The sequence below is a fragment of the Triplophysa rosa genome, linkage group LG25, assembly GCF_024868665.1.
Source record: "Triplophysa rosa linkage group LG25, Trosa_1v2, whole genome shotgun sequence".
NCBI lineage: Eukaryota > Metazoa > Chordata > Actinopteri > Cypriniformes > Nemacheilidae > Triplophysa > Triplophysa rosa.
In genome coordinates, this window is record NC_079914.1 from 6,100,222 (window position 1) to 6,115,708 (window position 15,487).

Below are 15,487 nucleotides of genomic sequence, written 5' to 3' on the forward strand. Positions count from 1 at the left end.
ATAGGGATGAATTCAAAACTCCCAGAGTGCGATGAACTTGTAAGAACGTCTATTACTTTCCCTTCTGTCTTTTGCAATACCTATGCCAGTAAGTAAAAATTGTTTGCATTATTTTTTGTGTTATTATCGTCTCACGTTAAAATATTTAATGTAGTTAGGTCATTTTCGTATTACTAAATAATGTATAATATAACGTTGAGAACGAGCTAAATCTGAATCTGATATAGAATTATATAAATTAGGCTATGTTATTGGCATTTATTACGGCCAGGTTAATTTATCTATTTAATAATACAAAAAAATATGAATTTAGGGTATTTTAATTATTTTATTTAATACTTTTTATATAAGAGTCATATTATTAATCTCACCTCAACGATGTTAAAATAGTATCATAACACCTAATACCATAATATCATCAAACTCCTCTTTCTTAAAAATTAAATATGTGGGAATAATCGACCTTTTGGTCCCGTCGAAAAACGCCTCGTTTTCATTGGCTGCATGGTCACAAAAGTTAAAAACGCTGATTCTGATTGGCTCTTCTGCCTGTCAGTCAGGCTTTCACATGGCGTTTGGTTGTAATGTACTGATTGTTGATGTCCTGTCAAAAATCAGCGATCTTCTGAGGCTAAACACCGATAACCGTTCCGGAGAATGATTTAAAGCAAAGGTAAAACGATGAGCGAAAACTAAGTCGTATTATCTGCTTATAAAAATGTTGTCATTTAGAGAGTATGTGTCGTTATGTTGGCGTATGTAACAGTGTTGACTGGCTTGGCTGGTTTGAATTGGTTTGGCTGTGATCAGTTTCCTGCTTGATCTCGGGTTTTGACTGCTTAAAGATCGTCGCAGCAACATCTATATAAACAGAAGTTTTGTTTTTTGTCAGCTGCGTAGTAATTGTGAAAGCCGGGCAATTAAACTACGACATCTACCCATCAATGCTAAAGCCTCCGATGACGCTTTCGGTTTCGAGATTTATAAACTGATGTGTGCGCGCGATTGAAATCGTCGAACCAACATTTACAGCCATAATGTACTTGCGGATAACTGTGGTTGCAGTTTTGGTGAACACGTCTTCCATGATGAGCTTGTATGAGTCACGTGACATATATCAACAGTTTGATCAATTGAAACTGACTTAAGGGTCTGAAACTGACATTGACACAATCCACCAAAGTGATGCAGCTTGTTTCCAGCTCCTCCCTATGTGTGTCCAAGGCTCATATCATACATACTGATGATGTGTGATGTTTACTGTATGTGCAGCAATGCATATTTGCATGCATTACTTAATGCATGTTAAAGCCATGCTATTAGATCTGTGGGTCGTTTTTTACATATGTGATGAAAAAACAGGAAATATAGAAATACACATTTTTCTCAGTGTTGTTGCGTCTATAGTAGCCTGTAGGAAAAATACATTTTTGGTCTATTTATGCTCAGATCTAAAATAAGATTTTCCTTTATTGTTAATGCATTTCTAATGATCACCGTACTTCAGGTCATCATGCAGTTCTTCGGTCGTATATTGGACACGGTAAGCTCCGTGTCAAACCTCTTCTCCAACCCCTACCGTGTGAAGGATGTGCAGCTGTCGGAGTACAATGGAAAAGTGCTGTTGAAACAGGAGGGGCGCTTGGTCCTATACAAGAACCAGCAGAGCCAGTCATGGGACTGTCTGCTACTCTGCCCTGAGTCATCATCTGTAGGACTAAGGTGAGGCCTGAGCCTGTGTTTCACTGGTAGATTTAGAATATAATCAAGATTCATTCAAGAATTCAATACTGGAACCTCTGGAGTGTATATGGGCCATACCTTGCAATGGATTGACTCACCATTTGCAACTACAAAGTATTTTCTGCCCATATACACTATTTCTTTATTTGAGACTGAAAGATATCCTTTCAGGTTTTTGGACTTTCCTGATGTTGTCTGATTGATTTGCTGTAGCAGTCACAAGGATCCTGTGTTGGTCTTGATAAAAGACTTGCATCACAACCCCCATGACGTAGGCTACACCGAAAAAAAGAGCTAAACACTACTCTTTAATTTGGGAAATTTACAGATTTGCTTCACTGAAAGCTCATGGTTGAAACAGTTATCTGAGGCCTTGGCCACAAAGAACCATTTGTGGCTCGAGGCTTTTAATAAATAAGTCTGCCACCCAGAATAAAACATCCAGTTATCATCAACCACAAATTTTATTAGCTAAGCATATACGTGTTTCTGCAACCAAAGAAGTGCATGCTTCGTTTAGCGTTACTATCCTAAATAAAACGACGTTATTTTGTTTTTCCATCCACTACTAGGATGTTCCAGGTTTCCTCAGAGGAGAGTGCAATGAATTGGTTCCCTCAATATGCCCTCAAACTCCGCCCATTTTACGAGATGCTCTGCCCACCACTGAAACCTGAGACCTTCCAGCCAATCGTAGACTGCGTGCGGAATCACCCTGACTGGAGCTCAGCTCACATCGCCGTGGATACGGGACTGAGAGACTGCCTGAAACACAATTATGTGTTGAGGTGAAAGTTCAGAGGTCATCTTTTGACACGTGCATTGTTTTTAAAGCTGTATGTTAAGTGCACTATATATCACACACTTTTTACTGTTTATTGTATAAAAATAGTATGTAAAACGGTCCGCAATGTAAAAAGTAGTGGGCTACATAGTTGCCACATGACCTCACCACATGTTTAATTCAGAAAGTGGTGTCCAGTTCTCATCTCAAATTGAATGTAGCTTGCGTTTTTTTACCCAATTCTTTGTATAATAAGGAAAAAAAGAATCATAATTGTGACTGCATTGCATGTCATTTTAGATTGATCTGTCACAATAAAAATAGAAGTTCATGCTGAGTGCGTTGCATTGTGGGATGTATTATCTAACCCAGTGTACTCTTTTGTATCCTACATGCTTTGTTGTCGACAATTCTGGTATTCACTGAATACAGAAAATTGTGCACATGCACTAAATATTTTGAACACTGCATAAATAATATAAGTGCTATGGTATTATTCTGTTGTATTTTCTTGTTTTAACTCCTTCCAAGCTAACCATGATATCGTTGATGCTCTCCTGCAGCCAGATAAACGCCCGCGATGGTCTGGGTCAGACCCCTCTGCACCTGGCCTGCGAGAGGGGAGATGTGGGCTGCGTACGTGAGCTGATGGAGGAATGCCAGGCTCGCACGGACGTCAAAGACAAAAATGGAGAGACGCCCATGCATTGCGCTGCTAAACAAGACTCCTCTGTGGTTTTAGAGGTGAGAGGCAAGCATGAGGCATTTAATGAACGTGGACTAAACACATATTCTCATATCTCAAATTTTGATTGTCGTAGGTTTTGTGCGCTCAGCTCTGCGCTGGTGTGAACGAGTTGAATGCTGCTGGGGAAACGCCGCTCCACGTAGCTTGCCGTCTCGGTAGGGTCGGGGCGGTCAAGGGCCTGATAGGGGGCGGAGCCCGCTGTGACATCATGGGGAGTACCGGCTATCCAATCCACGCCGCCATGAAGTATAGTGAGAAAAGGTTCAAGAAATGTTTATTTCTGTGAAAAAATAATGTTGATTTTACCTGTTCTTAAAGTTAATATGAAATCACCTTTTTTGTTTGTTTATATTCTTAATAGACTTTCTGATATACGTAATACTGTATCACAATGTCATTTGTAAGCTATATTAATCCTATTATTTTAAATATTTAAAATAGTTGAGTGAATTATGAGAGAATATTCATTTTTGGTTGAACTATACCTTTAATTCACATTTTAAAAGTGTCATATTTTAAAATCAAGACTTGGTGCTCAAATACATCAATCTCACATTGTTTCTTTTTGATTTTAGCTGTGCTGAAGCAATTTTATCTACAAACCCAAATCAGCTATTGGCAGAGGATCCCATCTATGGTGGAACTCCTCTCCACTGGGCCAAGACTGCTGAGGTCTGAAATACTCCATGCTTTTTTTGCTCGTATAACATGAGGAATCAACAGCTTTCTCATTGTCCCATGTTGTTCTCTTCAGATGAGTCGCCTTCTGTTGGACAGAGGGTGTAACATTAACTATCTGAGCAAGACCGGAGAGAGTCCGTTACATATTCTGACCAAAAGGGGGCGCTTTGAGGCCGCAATGACACTCTTGACCCATGGAGCCAACCCCAACATCAAAGGCCAGGATAGAAACACAGCTCTTCATCTTGCAATGAAGGTGTGAGCGAGAATCTAATAATACTATGAAGCGAAGAAATATCTGGGCCATATGAAAAGAAAATCGATAGCAAGAAATTGTGAAGCATATTTTGAGGGCCATAATAAGGGGGCAGTCGTGGCCATGCTGGTTAGAGACTCGGACTTGTAACCCAAACGTTGTCGGTTCGAGCCTCAGTACCAGCAAGGCACCGTTCCCCCCAACTGCTCCCCGGGCCCCTCAGCAATGGCTGCTCACTGCACCAGGTGTGTGTTCACGGTGTGTGTGTTACTCACTGCTGTGTGTGTGTGCACTTGGGTGGGTTAAATGCAGAGGAACACCATACTCACATCACTTTCACTTCTGTCATGGTGACATTATTGCTGATTGTAATATAATTATGTTATGTAATTGAAATACTTAAGTAAATAAAACATTTTAGAGGCTTTCAGAGGGAGGAAAAAAATGTAAATATGAAAGAAAAGAAAATAAAGCAATTGCTAACTGAATAGTTAAATAAAATAGAATATTAAAATAGTCATTTTAAAGTCTGGAAAAGTCATCGTAATGGTACAATGTGAAAAATCATTAAATTATTATTGAATCATTCAAACTAAATCATTAAATGTACATAATATTTATTTAGTGGTGCCTTTATCCAATGCATTCAACATTTTGTCTAAAAATAGGCTTATTTTTTGTTACTTTTAGTGATTAAATATGTATATATGACGTTTCCATGGGATTAATCCAAGAAGTCTTTAAAGTAACTGTATTTATACCTTCAAAAAAACGTCATTATAGATCACATGTTTTTCTGTCTTTTCTACAGTTGGATAACATGGACCTGATCAAAGCTCTCATGGTGTTTGGAGCTGATGTTGAGGTTCACAATGATCTGGGTGAGACACCAGGACTCATCGCTGCCCGTACCAGCAAGGGTGGGTGGAGGAGGAATGTTTCGTTGATGGATGAAAAATTAAAAAATGGTTTAACCGTATTCAGTTTACAATAAAGTTAAGCTGTCAACAGAATTTTACAGCCTTCAAAATTAAAGTGTGCTGCATGACGTCATTTGGAGCGTCTGCATGCGACCATAATCTCATCTAACATAAACCACCATATACTGTATTTCTTATGCAAATACAACTAAACAACATTTAAAACATTGGTTAAGCCAGCGGTTGACATGTCAGACCGTTCAAACAAACAAAACGTTTGTTGGATCATAGAAAATATTTCAACAGAAAACTGCACACAAAAACAACTTTTCTATTTATAGTTAAAACAGCTCTGTTTGAAAAAAACTGATGTTATTATTTGGGTCTTAAAGCGATAGTTCACCCAAAAATGAAAATTCTGTCATCATTTACTCACCCTCAGATTATTCCAAATCTGTACAAATTGATTTGATCTGCTAAACACAAAGGAAGGTATTTGGAAGAATGTCAGTAACCGAGCAGATCTCTACCCCTATTGACTCAAATGGGGGACGAGATCTGCTCGGTTACTGACATTCTTCCAAATACCTTCCTTTGGGTGAGAAAATGATGACAGAATTTTCATTTCTGGGTGAACTATCACTTCGATGTTTTGATATGCTATTCTGAAAACAATGTAATGTTTGTTTTTGCTCATTTGCTTGTTTGTTAACAACGATGAAATGCCATTTTTCTATTCATACTGTTTTGTTTGTTTGTTTTATTGCATGGTGTGGGTGCGGCTGTGTGCATGTCTCTGATCCTGTGCTAATATTAAAGGGCCCAACCGTAAGGTGCTCTTGAACATGCTGTGTAGTGTAGGGGTCGAACGGTGTCACCCCCCCTCTCTCGACACCCCTCCCCCCAGAGCCAGCAAAGCCCCGCCTCCTGCTATAGGTAAAGCCCCGCCCTCAAAACTTCTGGGAGTCCTGTCACTTTAAATGCTGTCCCTCAATCCCTGTTTCTTTTGATGCTTTCTCAATTTTTTGTTGAGTGTACTCTTATCAACATGAAAACACAAATATAACTGTTCAATTGTAAATATTTAACAAAATATTTAAGTGTTAAATAATAGTATTTTAATAATTATTTTTTTCACCAAGCTCACAGCAATGCATTGTGGTATTTCCATAAAGGACAAATGTGATGCTGTGTTAGATTTTGGCTGAAAATAATTTATTTAGTGTAAATTTAAGGCAAACATTTTTTAGGGGGATCAGCCTTAAATCAGGGCACGCTTACAATGCCCTAAAGTGCTGCAGGCCACTTGCTAGAATTTTGTACAGAGCCTAGACATAAAGAGTATACATTTAATATGTTGGTCAATGGCCAATTTAAGTAGACTTTTCAGTATTTTCACTTTTTCTGCCTATTTTAAACATTTTTCATCACTCCCCGAAACTACAAAGCTTTATTTTTTTTAACCTTTATTCATTTCTGCTGCCTGTTTTGCAAGTCCCATCGCTCTGATGTGATGCTCCTTTTTGTGCTTATTGATGCCATAGAAATAAATACCTAAATATCATTTAGCTGCCCCATACATGTCAACTGCACCACCATCCTGTAAAAGTCGAGATGAAAAGTTGTAAAAACTCAGCTCATCAGAAGTAATCGCAACTCAATGTACTGACTTTATACAGACAAATACATTTCAGCATATGAAACATAGACTCTGTACCCAAAAGAATATGTTTCACAGTATCCTCGCTCATTTGCATGAGTTTACATGCAGATCTTAAGCTTTTGTTTTGGCGCATGTTACTGTATTAAAGTATTTCACAAGTTTGCAAGTACATTGTGAGCTGCTAACATAGCATCTAGGTATTACATATCTATAATAGAGTTGCGACACAAAAAGTAGCTCTGCGGTTCTTACTGGTTCACTGCTTTTACATCTCGTCTTTGATTGGCCCATAGGCTTTGATGACATCGTGCATGTGGCGGCAGCTGTTGCCGCCATGAGTCAAGGATTTACCGATGTGGATGGGGTCAAAACAGGAAGTAAAAAGTATGTACTGGAGTTTGTATGTTTTCTGTTGTAGACTTTGAAGATACAATATCACTTATCAAGTGTATCTCAAATATTTTTTTAAAGAATGGACAGATTGTTGTGCCTTGACGGTGGAGGTATAAAGGGTCTGGTTCTGATCCAGATGTTGATCACTCTGGAGAAAGCGGCGGGTCAGCCTATCAGGGAACTCTTTGACTGGGTTTGCGGCACCAGCACTGGGGGAATACTGGCCTTAGCTATTGTACACGGTGAGCATTGTCCAATAAGTTAAATGGAAAGCTAACAGTCACAGTAAACTCAAGTTAATAATTTGCCTTTGGATGCTTTGTTCTGTAGCACAATTGCAATGTAAACATTAAGAGTCACTTTCATTGTATTTTTTAAAGTTTTACTATTTTGATCTGTTCTAGTGTAGAACATGTACTGGTTAAACATAAGCCTGTTATAAAAATTGCAGCAGCATCATTTTCTGTTTCATGTACACCTGATCAGGTAAATCGATGGAGTATCTGCGCTGTTTATACTTCAGAATGAAGGAGGAGGTGTTTAAAGGCTCTCGGCCGTATGAGTCCGGCCCTCTTGAAGATTTTCTCAAGAATGAGTTTGGGGAAAATACCAAGATGACAGATGTCACACACCCCAAGTAATGGTGTTTGTACAAATTCAGACAAATACCACTTTTTATATCAGTTTTAGTGGCGCTTGCCAAGACATATGTGGACCAGAACATCATAAGGACTTAGAGTAGTTCACTTCAAAATTTGGGGGCAAATTTTGAATTCACTTTGGGGGCAAATTTTGAAGTGAACTACTTTCAAGATAGGCTCTTTTGACCACTAGGAACCACATTAAATTAACAATGCATATCAAAAAAATATTTTAAAAATATATTGTTTCTTTGTAACAGGGTTATGGTAACTAGCGTCCTTGCAGACAGACATCCTGGAGAATTGCATCTGTTTCGGAATTACAACCCGCCAGCTCTGCAGAGAAACCCTCCTTACACGTCTACGGCCACGTTTCAACCCCTCACTGTACCGCAGGGTAACTTTCTCACTTTCATGCACTTGTTAATTCTCTGAATATCGTTACACTAATTATCTTACAATCAACTTCCTGTCCTGCGCTTGATGAGTTTGTTGGCTGACGCCCTCAGGGTTTGTCAGTTATGTGCTAGCTGTAGTCGTCTACCTCAAACCATGCGTAAAGTTTTATTGTCGCTGTTGCAGGGTGGGAGGACGAAGATGTTTTGATAGTAGGATTTTCTCGACCTCCCAGAAAGCGTAGGAAGGTGACAGACGAAGGTGTGTGAGAGAGCGAGTGTGTGGGGAAGGTCACAGAGTGCAAGATTTCTGGTGATTATATCGCGCAATTGCACTTCCCATGAGAGCTAATCGGCCGTTTGTTTGTTTAATGAAAAAATGTGCGAGGGGAGTCATCCGTCGTTCTCTTTTTTTCTGTTTCTGTTGCATTCGATGATTTGTGTTCTCTCGCTTTTTCTCAGAGCAATTAGTTTGGCGTGCCGCCCGCTCCAGTGGCGCAGCTCCTACGTATTTTCGGCCAATGGGACGCTTTCTGGATGGAGGGCTGCTCGCTAATAACCCGACACTAGATGCCATGACAGAAATACATCAGCACAACAAAGCCCTGAAGGCACAGGTCTGTAAAACTTTGCAAACATTATAGCAAACAAATGAAATGTGCTACCACTGTAGTGTCACAATCCTGTCGGTCCCCAGCCTGTTTTCCCCGTGTTTTCCCCAAGGACTTAATTTCTCCACGCTCCCTCACCTGTCCCTCGTCAATTATCCACCCACCTGCCCGTCATCAGACTCATCACCCGGGCACTATTTATACTCTGACTGTTCCTTAGTTCTATGTCTTGTCTAAAATGTAATTTGTGTGTGTTTTGCTCCTCCAAAGATCTTTTGTTCCCTGTGTTTTCCCTGGTTTTGGATATTATTAAAGGAACAATCCACTTTTTTTGGAAATAGTCTCATTCTCCAACTCCCCCAGAGTTAATAAGTTGAGTTTTACCGTTTTGGAGTCTATTCAGCCGATCTCCGGGTCTGGCGATAGCACTTTTAGCATAGCTTAGCATAGATCATCGAATCCAATTAGACCATTAGCATCGCGTTCAAAAATGACCAAAGAGTTTCTATATTTTTCTTATTTAAAACTTGACTCTTCTGTACTTATATCGTGTGCTAAGACCGGCGGAAAATGAAAAGTTGCGATTTTCTAGGCCGATATGATTAGGAACTATACTCCCATTCTGGCGTAATAATCAAGGAAGTTTGCTGCCGTAACGTAACGCAGCAGGCGCAGTGATATCACGCAGCGCCTGAAATTAGTCCCCAGCTAGGTAACTTCCAACGTGACCGGCACTAAGTCTCAGTGTATTCCGGTTCAAATAGATACGGTTCAGGATCTGCACCAAAGTAAATATCTTCTGAATCGTCTCTCACAAATGTCTCCATGGTTGCAAGGCACGCTCCTTGTGCAAGCAGTTGGTCACGTTGGATATGTTGACGGAAGTTAGCCTATTTCCACATGCGGTGCGTGATATCACTGCTCCTGCTGCGGCCATGTTATGGCAGCAAACTTCCTTGATTATTACGCCAGAATGGGAGTATAGTTCCTAATCATATCGGCCTAGAAAATCGCAACTTTTCATTTTCCGCCGGTCTTAGCACACGATATAAGTACAGAAGAGTCAAGTTTTAAATAGGAAAAATATCGAAACTCTTTGGTCATTTTTGAATGCGATGTTACTGGTCTAATTGGATTCAATGATCTATGCTAAGCTATGCTAAAAGTGCTATCGCCAGACCCGGAGATCGGCTGAATAGACTCCAAAACGGTAAAACTCAACTTATTAACTCTGGGGGAGTTGGAGAATGAGCCTATTTCCAAAAAAAAGTGGAGTGTTCCTTTAAATGATTATTGTTTGGGATCGTCTCGTGTGGGAGTAAATCCGTTACATGTAGTTTGTATATTTGGACTTCAAAATCATACATATACATATACTGTACATATACATGTAACGGATTTACTCCCACACGAGATAATTCCATATAAATATAAATATACGTTAAATTCCTGTTTCTCTTTCTCTGTTAGGCACGCGACTCGGATGTATCCAGGTTAGGTGTGGTGCTCTCTCTGGGTACCGGTAAACCACCACAGGTGGCAGTGAACTCGGTGGACGTTTTCAGGCCTTCAAACCCCCTGGAGCTCGCCAAGACCTTCGTTGGTGTCAAAGAACTGGGCAAGATGCTCGTGGACTGTGTGAGTTCACACGTACAAACTACACACCCTCTTTAAAGTTTTTTGAGGTCTTGCCTCATTCCCACCTATTGGCTGCTTTTTCTTTATTATTCAGTCCAAGTCAGCCTTCTCAAAAATATTATTTTGAATAAAATTTGTGTTTTGTTTAAAGAAAGAAATTGATATGTTGGCGCAATTATATTTTGTTTACAAAAGTAAAGGTCTTTGCACATACAATCCGAAATTTTCGTATACGTTATTTCGTATTCGTCAACCTAAAAATTTGTCACGGACAGAAACGTTGCACACTGAGTCCGATGCGTATTTATTAATCCGTTGCGAAAAAAATCGCAAAACAATACAAAATGGAGTCTTCAAGCAGTGATGACGATTTTGTTGTCCTCTCTCTTCTTAAAAAGAGAAAAATAAAGTGGAAATATTGAGTCCATCCAGTCCGGGTTGCGTAACGAGGAAGGAGAGTTCCACCTCCTTATCATGGAACTGCGGGATTATCCTGACTGATTTCAAATTTACTTCAGGATGTCAGTTGCTCAGTTTGACGCTTTGCTAGCGATACTGAAGCCACATATTATAAAGAAGACCACCAATTTCCGTGAACCAATTGATCCTGAACAGAGACTGGCAGTATGTCTAAGGTGTGGACACGCGCGCACACACTCGCACCAAACTGTGGCAAATATCGGAGGCAGTGTGTAAATGTGATTGACACAACGTGAGGTCGTATTTATTTTTTAACGTCCGAAATTTTCGGACGCAAATTTCGGACTCAATGTGCAATGGGCTTAATTTCCGACATTTAGGCATAAACCTTGAGTTTACTTTTTTTTCACAAAGTCAGCGTGTACAAATGTTGTTTTAATGTTCGCTATATTAAAGCTCATGGGTTCCCAAACTTTGATTTGTTTTCAGTTTTATTTATATAAAGTTTATTAAGGTTTTAAATTAGCTTTTATTTTTATAGTTTTGATGTTAACTTTTAATATTTTCCTATTTATAATTTCCATTTTGTTATGTAATTTTTGTTATTTTACTATTTATTTGTTTTATTTTGAGTTTTTGCTGAGGCTACGTTTCTTAATTTCATTTAGTTTTAGTTTTACAAATAATATTTAGGCCACTAATTTATTTGTTTAAAACCGCTGCTATAGCTCATACTAAGAATAAGCTGTTTAATGCTACAATTTATAATTTAACTCTCTATTGCCATCTGTTTGAAAAATAAAATTACTTAATTTTATTAGTTATTTTTTACATGGGTTGAAGTCTAAATGACATTTATTGCAAAATCAGACCACGTAGCTCAAATTATAACTCATTATTATAAGCTTACTTTTGTGAATCTGTTTTTAACCAAAAAGTTACAAATTGTAGCTTGATATTCTTCAAGATCCAGTGTGTAATATTTTGGAGTATCTATTGACAGAAATGCAATATAATATACATAACTATATCTTCAGAGGTGTATAAAGACCTTACATAAGCGTTATGTTTTATCTACATACACCGCGGGTCCCCTTACATGGAATTCACCATGTTGTTTCTACAGTAGCCCTAAAGGGACAAACTGCTCTACAGAACGCAATTCATAAATACGTTATCACCTTTGGCAAAGAAACAAAAAGGATGACATCTTTGTTCTGTGTCAGCCGCTGTAGTGCTCCGAAAGGAAGGGGTGGAGGGGTGGACTGAGCCATTTGTTGCAATTTGCAATCACACCGCTAGATGTCGCTAAATTTCATACACTGAACCTTTAATGAAATTTGATGTGTAAATTAGACTTACAATTTTCATCGTGGGAACAATACAACTAATAGAGATTCATTTGATACTTAGCAACACCCTAGCATCCACCAAAATATCCAATCTAGCATTTTCAGCAGCGTGCCCTAACAACCAGCTCAAAGGCCAGCAACCACCAATAACACTGGCATTGTGACAGAGAGTTTTGCATTTGACTCCAAATTGTTGAATTAAGAACTGTGATTGGTCACTTGCAGGTCAGGTTGGCAGTTCCTGACCTGAATAAACTAAAACGTAGACTCGAGACTATCAGTCAAAGGTCTGGCCCTGAGAGATTAGCCATGAGGTAACAATGCTTCAGGCGCTGTCGTGATGGTCAGAACGTAGCTGTTGTTATTTTTAGTTAAACTCTTGATATTTTTTCTCTCAGTGCACAGACTCAGATGGCTGTGCAGTGGACCGAGCCCGTGCGTGGTGTGAGATGGCCGATATAAACTATCACAGGTAAGTGCGTCTCCTTCTCTCAGTGATAATGAGTTTGTTGTAATGTGAGAGAGGAGAAACATCCTCATGACTGATCTCAGATTTATTTCAACCCTTATGGTGCATTATGCAAATCTCCTCACTCTTCACGAACTGTGAGATAACACTGACCTTTTGCTCTCCATCCTTTTGTCTCCTTTTGTATCATTTCATCTGTTTTATTGCTTTGACTCATCATGACCTCGCATCCTGTTTTTCATATCACATCTGCCTTTTATTTTTATTTTCTTAATTTAATTCTGCCTCTTTCTTCCTTTGTTTCTTCTTTTTTTCTTTCCATCTATCCTTTCTTTCTTTCTTTCTTTCTTTCCTTCCTTCCTTTTTTTCATTCTTTTTTTCTTTCCATCTATCCTTTCTTTCCTTCTTTCCTTCCTTTTTTCATTCTTTTTTTTCCATCTATCCTTTCTTTCTTTCCTTCTTTCCATCTATCCTTTCTTTCTTTCCTTCTTTCCTTCCTTTTTTTCATTCTTTTTTTCTTTCCATCCATCCTTTCTTTTTTTCTTTCATCCTTTCTTTCATCCATCCATCCTCTCTCTCTCTCTCTCTTTCTTTCCTTCTTTCCTTTTTTCGCTCTTTTTTTCTTTCCATCCATCCTTTCTTTCTTTTTTCTTTCCTTCCTTCCTTCCTTTTTTCCGTTCTTTTTTTCTTTCCATCGTCCATCCATTCATCCATCCTTTCTTTCTTTCTTTCTTTCTTTTTTTTCTTTCTTACCTTACTTTTTTCCATTCTTTCTTTCAATCCATCATCCTCTCTTTCTTTACTTCTTTACTCCCTTTTCTTTCTTTCTTTCCATCCATCCTTTCTTTCTTTCTTGCCTTCCTTTTTTCGTTCTTTTTTTCTTTCGACCCATCCTCTCTTTCTTTTTTTCTTTCCTTCCGTTCAATCCTCTCTTTCCTCAACCTGTTCTTTCTTTCCTCCTTCCTTCTTTCCTTTTAATTCTTTCTTTCTTCTTCCTTTCCATCCATCCATCCTTTTTTTCCGTCCTTATTTTCGTTCTTTTTTTTTCTTTCCATCCATCCATACTCCCTTCCTTCCTTTCATTTTTTCTTTTTCTCTTCTCTCTCTCTGTCACTTGTGTCAGGTTTAGTCCTCAGCTGTCTCAAGAGGTGATGTTGGATGAGGTCAGTGATGCTGTGTTAGTTGACATGCTGTGGGAGACTCAGATGTACCTGTATGAACACAGAGAAATCATACAAACCCTCTGCCAGCAGCTGCTGCAGCTCTGACACACCACAAACACTAACAGATTATTTCAAATTTAATGTACAACAATAATGGATTTGTTTACATTAGTGTATATATGTCATAAATCAGGGGTTATGGCAGATGCAACTAATTTATAAATATATATATATATATACAGTATATATTTGCGTGATGTGAGTCAGAGTGAGATCAGTTTAAATACATAAATAAACGAGTACAGTCTAGTATTTGAAGAAGTGAGGAGCAGTATGTTCAGTGTCATTTGTTTTTAAGGACGCACATAATAGAAAGTAACTTTTGAGTACTCATGTGTGACATTTATACTGGATATTTTCAAGAAATGTCTTGTACTTATGGGGCGAGCTGTCAGTCAAGGGTTTAAGTATATCCTATATAGTGGATCACAGGAAACCTTCTCCATCTTACGGTGAACAGAATAAGGCCAACCAGTTTTCACGAACGTGAGCAAAATTAAATTGCCGTAGCGCAGGTAAAATTCAGCATTTTTTTCATCCTGACATTCTGTGTACCCAAATGTACTTTGTATCATTTGTGATTGAAGAAAAAGCCTTGGGTTTTTGTGCTTCAATTTATCATGTATAGCACTGTATACTTGAATTTTTATTTGAGGAAGTGACAGACTAGTGATACTAAGCTTTTTGAACAATGATATATACTGTATATATATATATAAAGTATGAACCAAATACCTCCTGAATTGCTCCTTAGCCTTGTTTTTTTTTATAACATATTTACTTTTCATTTGTCTATCTAGGAAGTTTTTGTTATTATGTTCTGATAACTAATACTTGACATAATGGTAGTGCAATTCTGTTGTTTAGAGACCAAACCGACCATTGACTTACTTTATACTCATACAGTAACCTGCTGCCGTGGCACTGATTTGAAACCTTTTAATGAAATGAAGTGATTGTACTATTGAAAATAAAAAATCCAAATATGGTACTGATAATTATTCTGTCTTCTGTGATGATTTACTCTATTCAAATTGTATGTGTTTATTTATAAATATATCGTCGCTGACCTTCTGACACCTCGGATGTCGCTGTTTTTCAGGAAATGGAAATAAACACTGTACTTTTTAAAGGATTAAATGTAAAAAAGTTGACAAGCACTTTTTAATACTTTGTATTGGTTAGATATTTGCAAAACCCAGTGACTTACCTAAAGGTTGTCTAATAATAATGATTTATGGCAAAATGAAGAAATTTTGAAATTTCACTACAGTAGCAATATTTAACTATTTGTATAAATAAAGATAAATGTCCTTTAAAGACGTCTTGAGACACAAAACGCCAAAGCTGCCTTCGAAATATTGCAAGTTATATATCAATTTCATAACTTAAAACTTTCTGGTCTTACTTATCTGGCCTAAACCGAACCATAGACAAAAAAATACTGCCCACAAGTTTTGTTGTCATTGCTTGAAAAGCACACATCTCTTTTGGATACGTTTAATACATACACAGTATTCTTGAGTTGTTGGATAAACTCTTTAATTTTT

The 15,487-nt window shown here is 38.1% G+C and overlaps 1 protein-coding gene across 3 annotated transcripts; it reads left to right on the forward strand.

The window, feature by feature from the left end:
• The first annotated feature begins 559 nt into the window (after positions 1-559).
• Positions 560-14,932, forward strand: pla2g6 (phospholipase A2, group VI (cytosolic, calcium-independent)). Of its 3 annotated transcripts, none has more exons than XM_057326253.1 (17): positions 560-673; positions 1,508-1,722; positions 2,316-2,531; positions 3,091-3,271; positions 3,349-3,536; positions 3,851-3,947; positions 4,030-4,212; positions 5,024-5,132; positions 5,952-6,068; positions 7,089-7,179; positions 7,267-7,430; positions 7,675-7,825; positions 8,090-8,226; positions 8,687-8,841; positions 10,306-10,473; positions 12,644-12,717; positions 13,838-14,932. In XM_057326253.1, the coding sequence occupies exons 2-17, from the start codon at positions 1,514-1,516 to the stop codon at positions 13,980-13,982; spliced, it is 2,385 nt and encodes a 794-aa protein (XP_057182236.1). In that variant the 5' UTR covers positions 560-673; positions 1,508-1,513; the 3' UTR covers positions 13,983-14,932. The 3 variants fall into 3 exon arrangements, with proteins under 3 accessions (XP_057182236.1, XP_057182237.1, XP_057182238.1); XM_057326254.1 differs by having other exon boundaries at positions 5,024-5,093; XM_057326255.1 differs by lacking the exon at positions 5,952-6,068.
• The last annotated feature ends 555 nt before the right edge of the window (positions 14,933-15,487 follow it).

Coding starts and splice junctions, on each gene's coding strand:
- pla2g6 (XM_057326253.1), top strand. CDS start 1,514: ATGCAGTTCTTCGGTCGTATATTGGACACGGTAAGCTCCGTGTCAAAC. Junction 3,272..3,348: donor ACTCCTCTGTGGTTTTAGAG/GTGAGAGGCAAG, acceptor TGATTGTCGTAG/GTTTTGTGCGCTCAGCTCTG. Junction 5,133..5,951: donor CGCTGCCCGTACCAGCAAGG/GTGGGTGGAGGA, acceptor CTAATATTAAAG/GGCCCAACCGTAAGGTGCTC.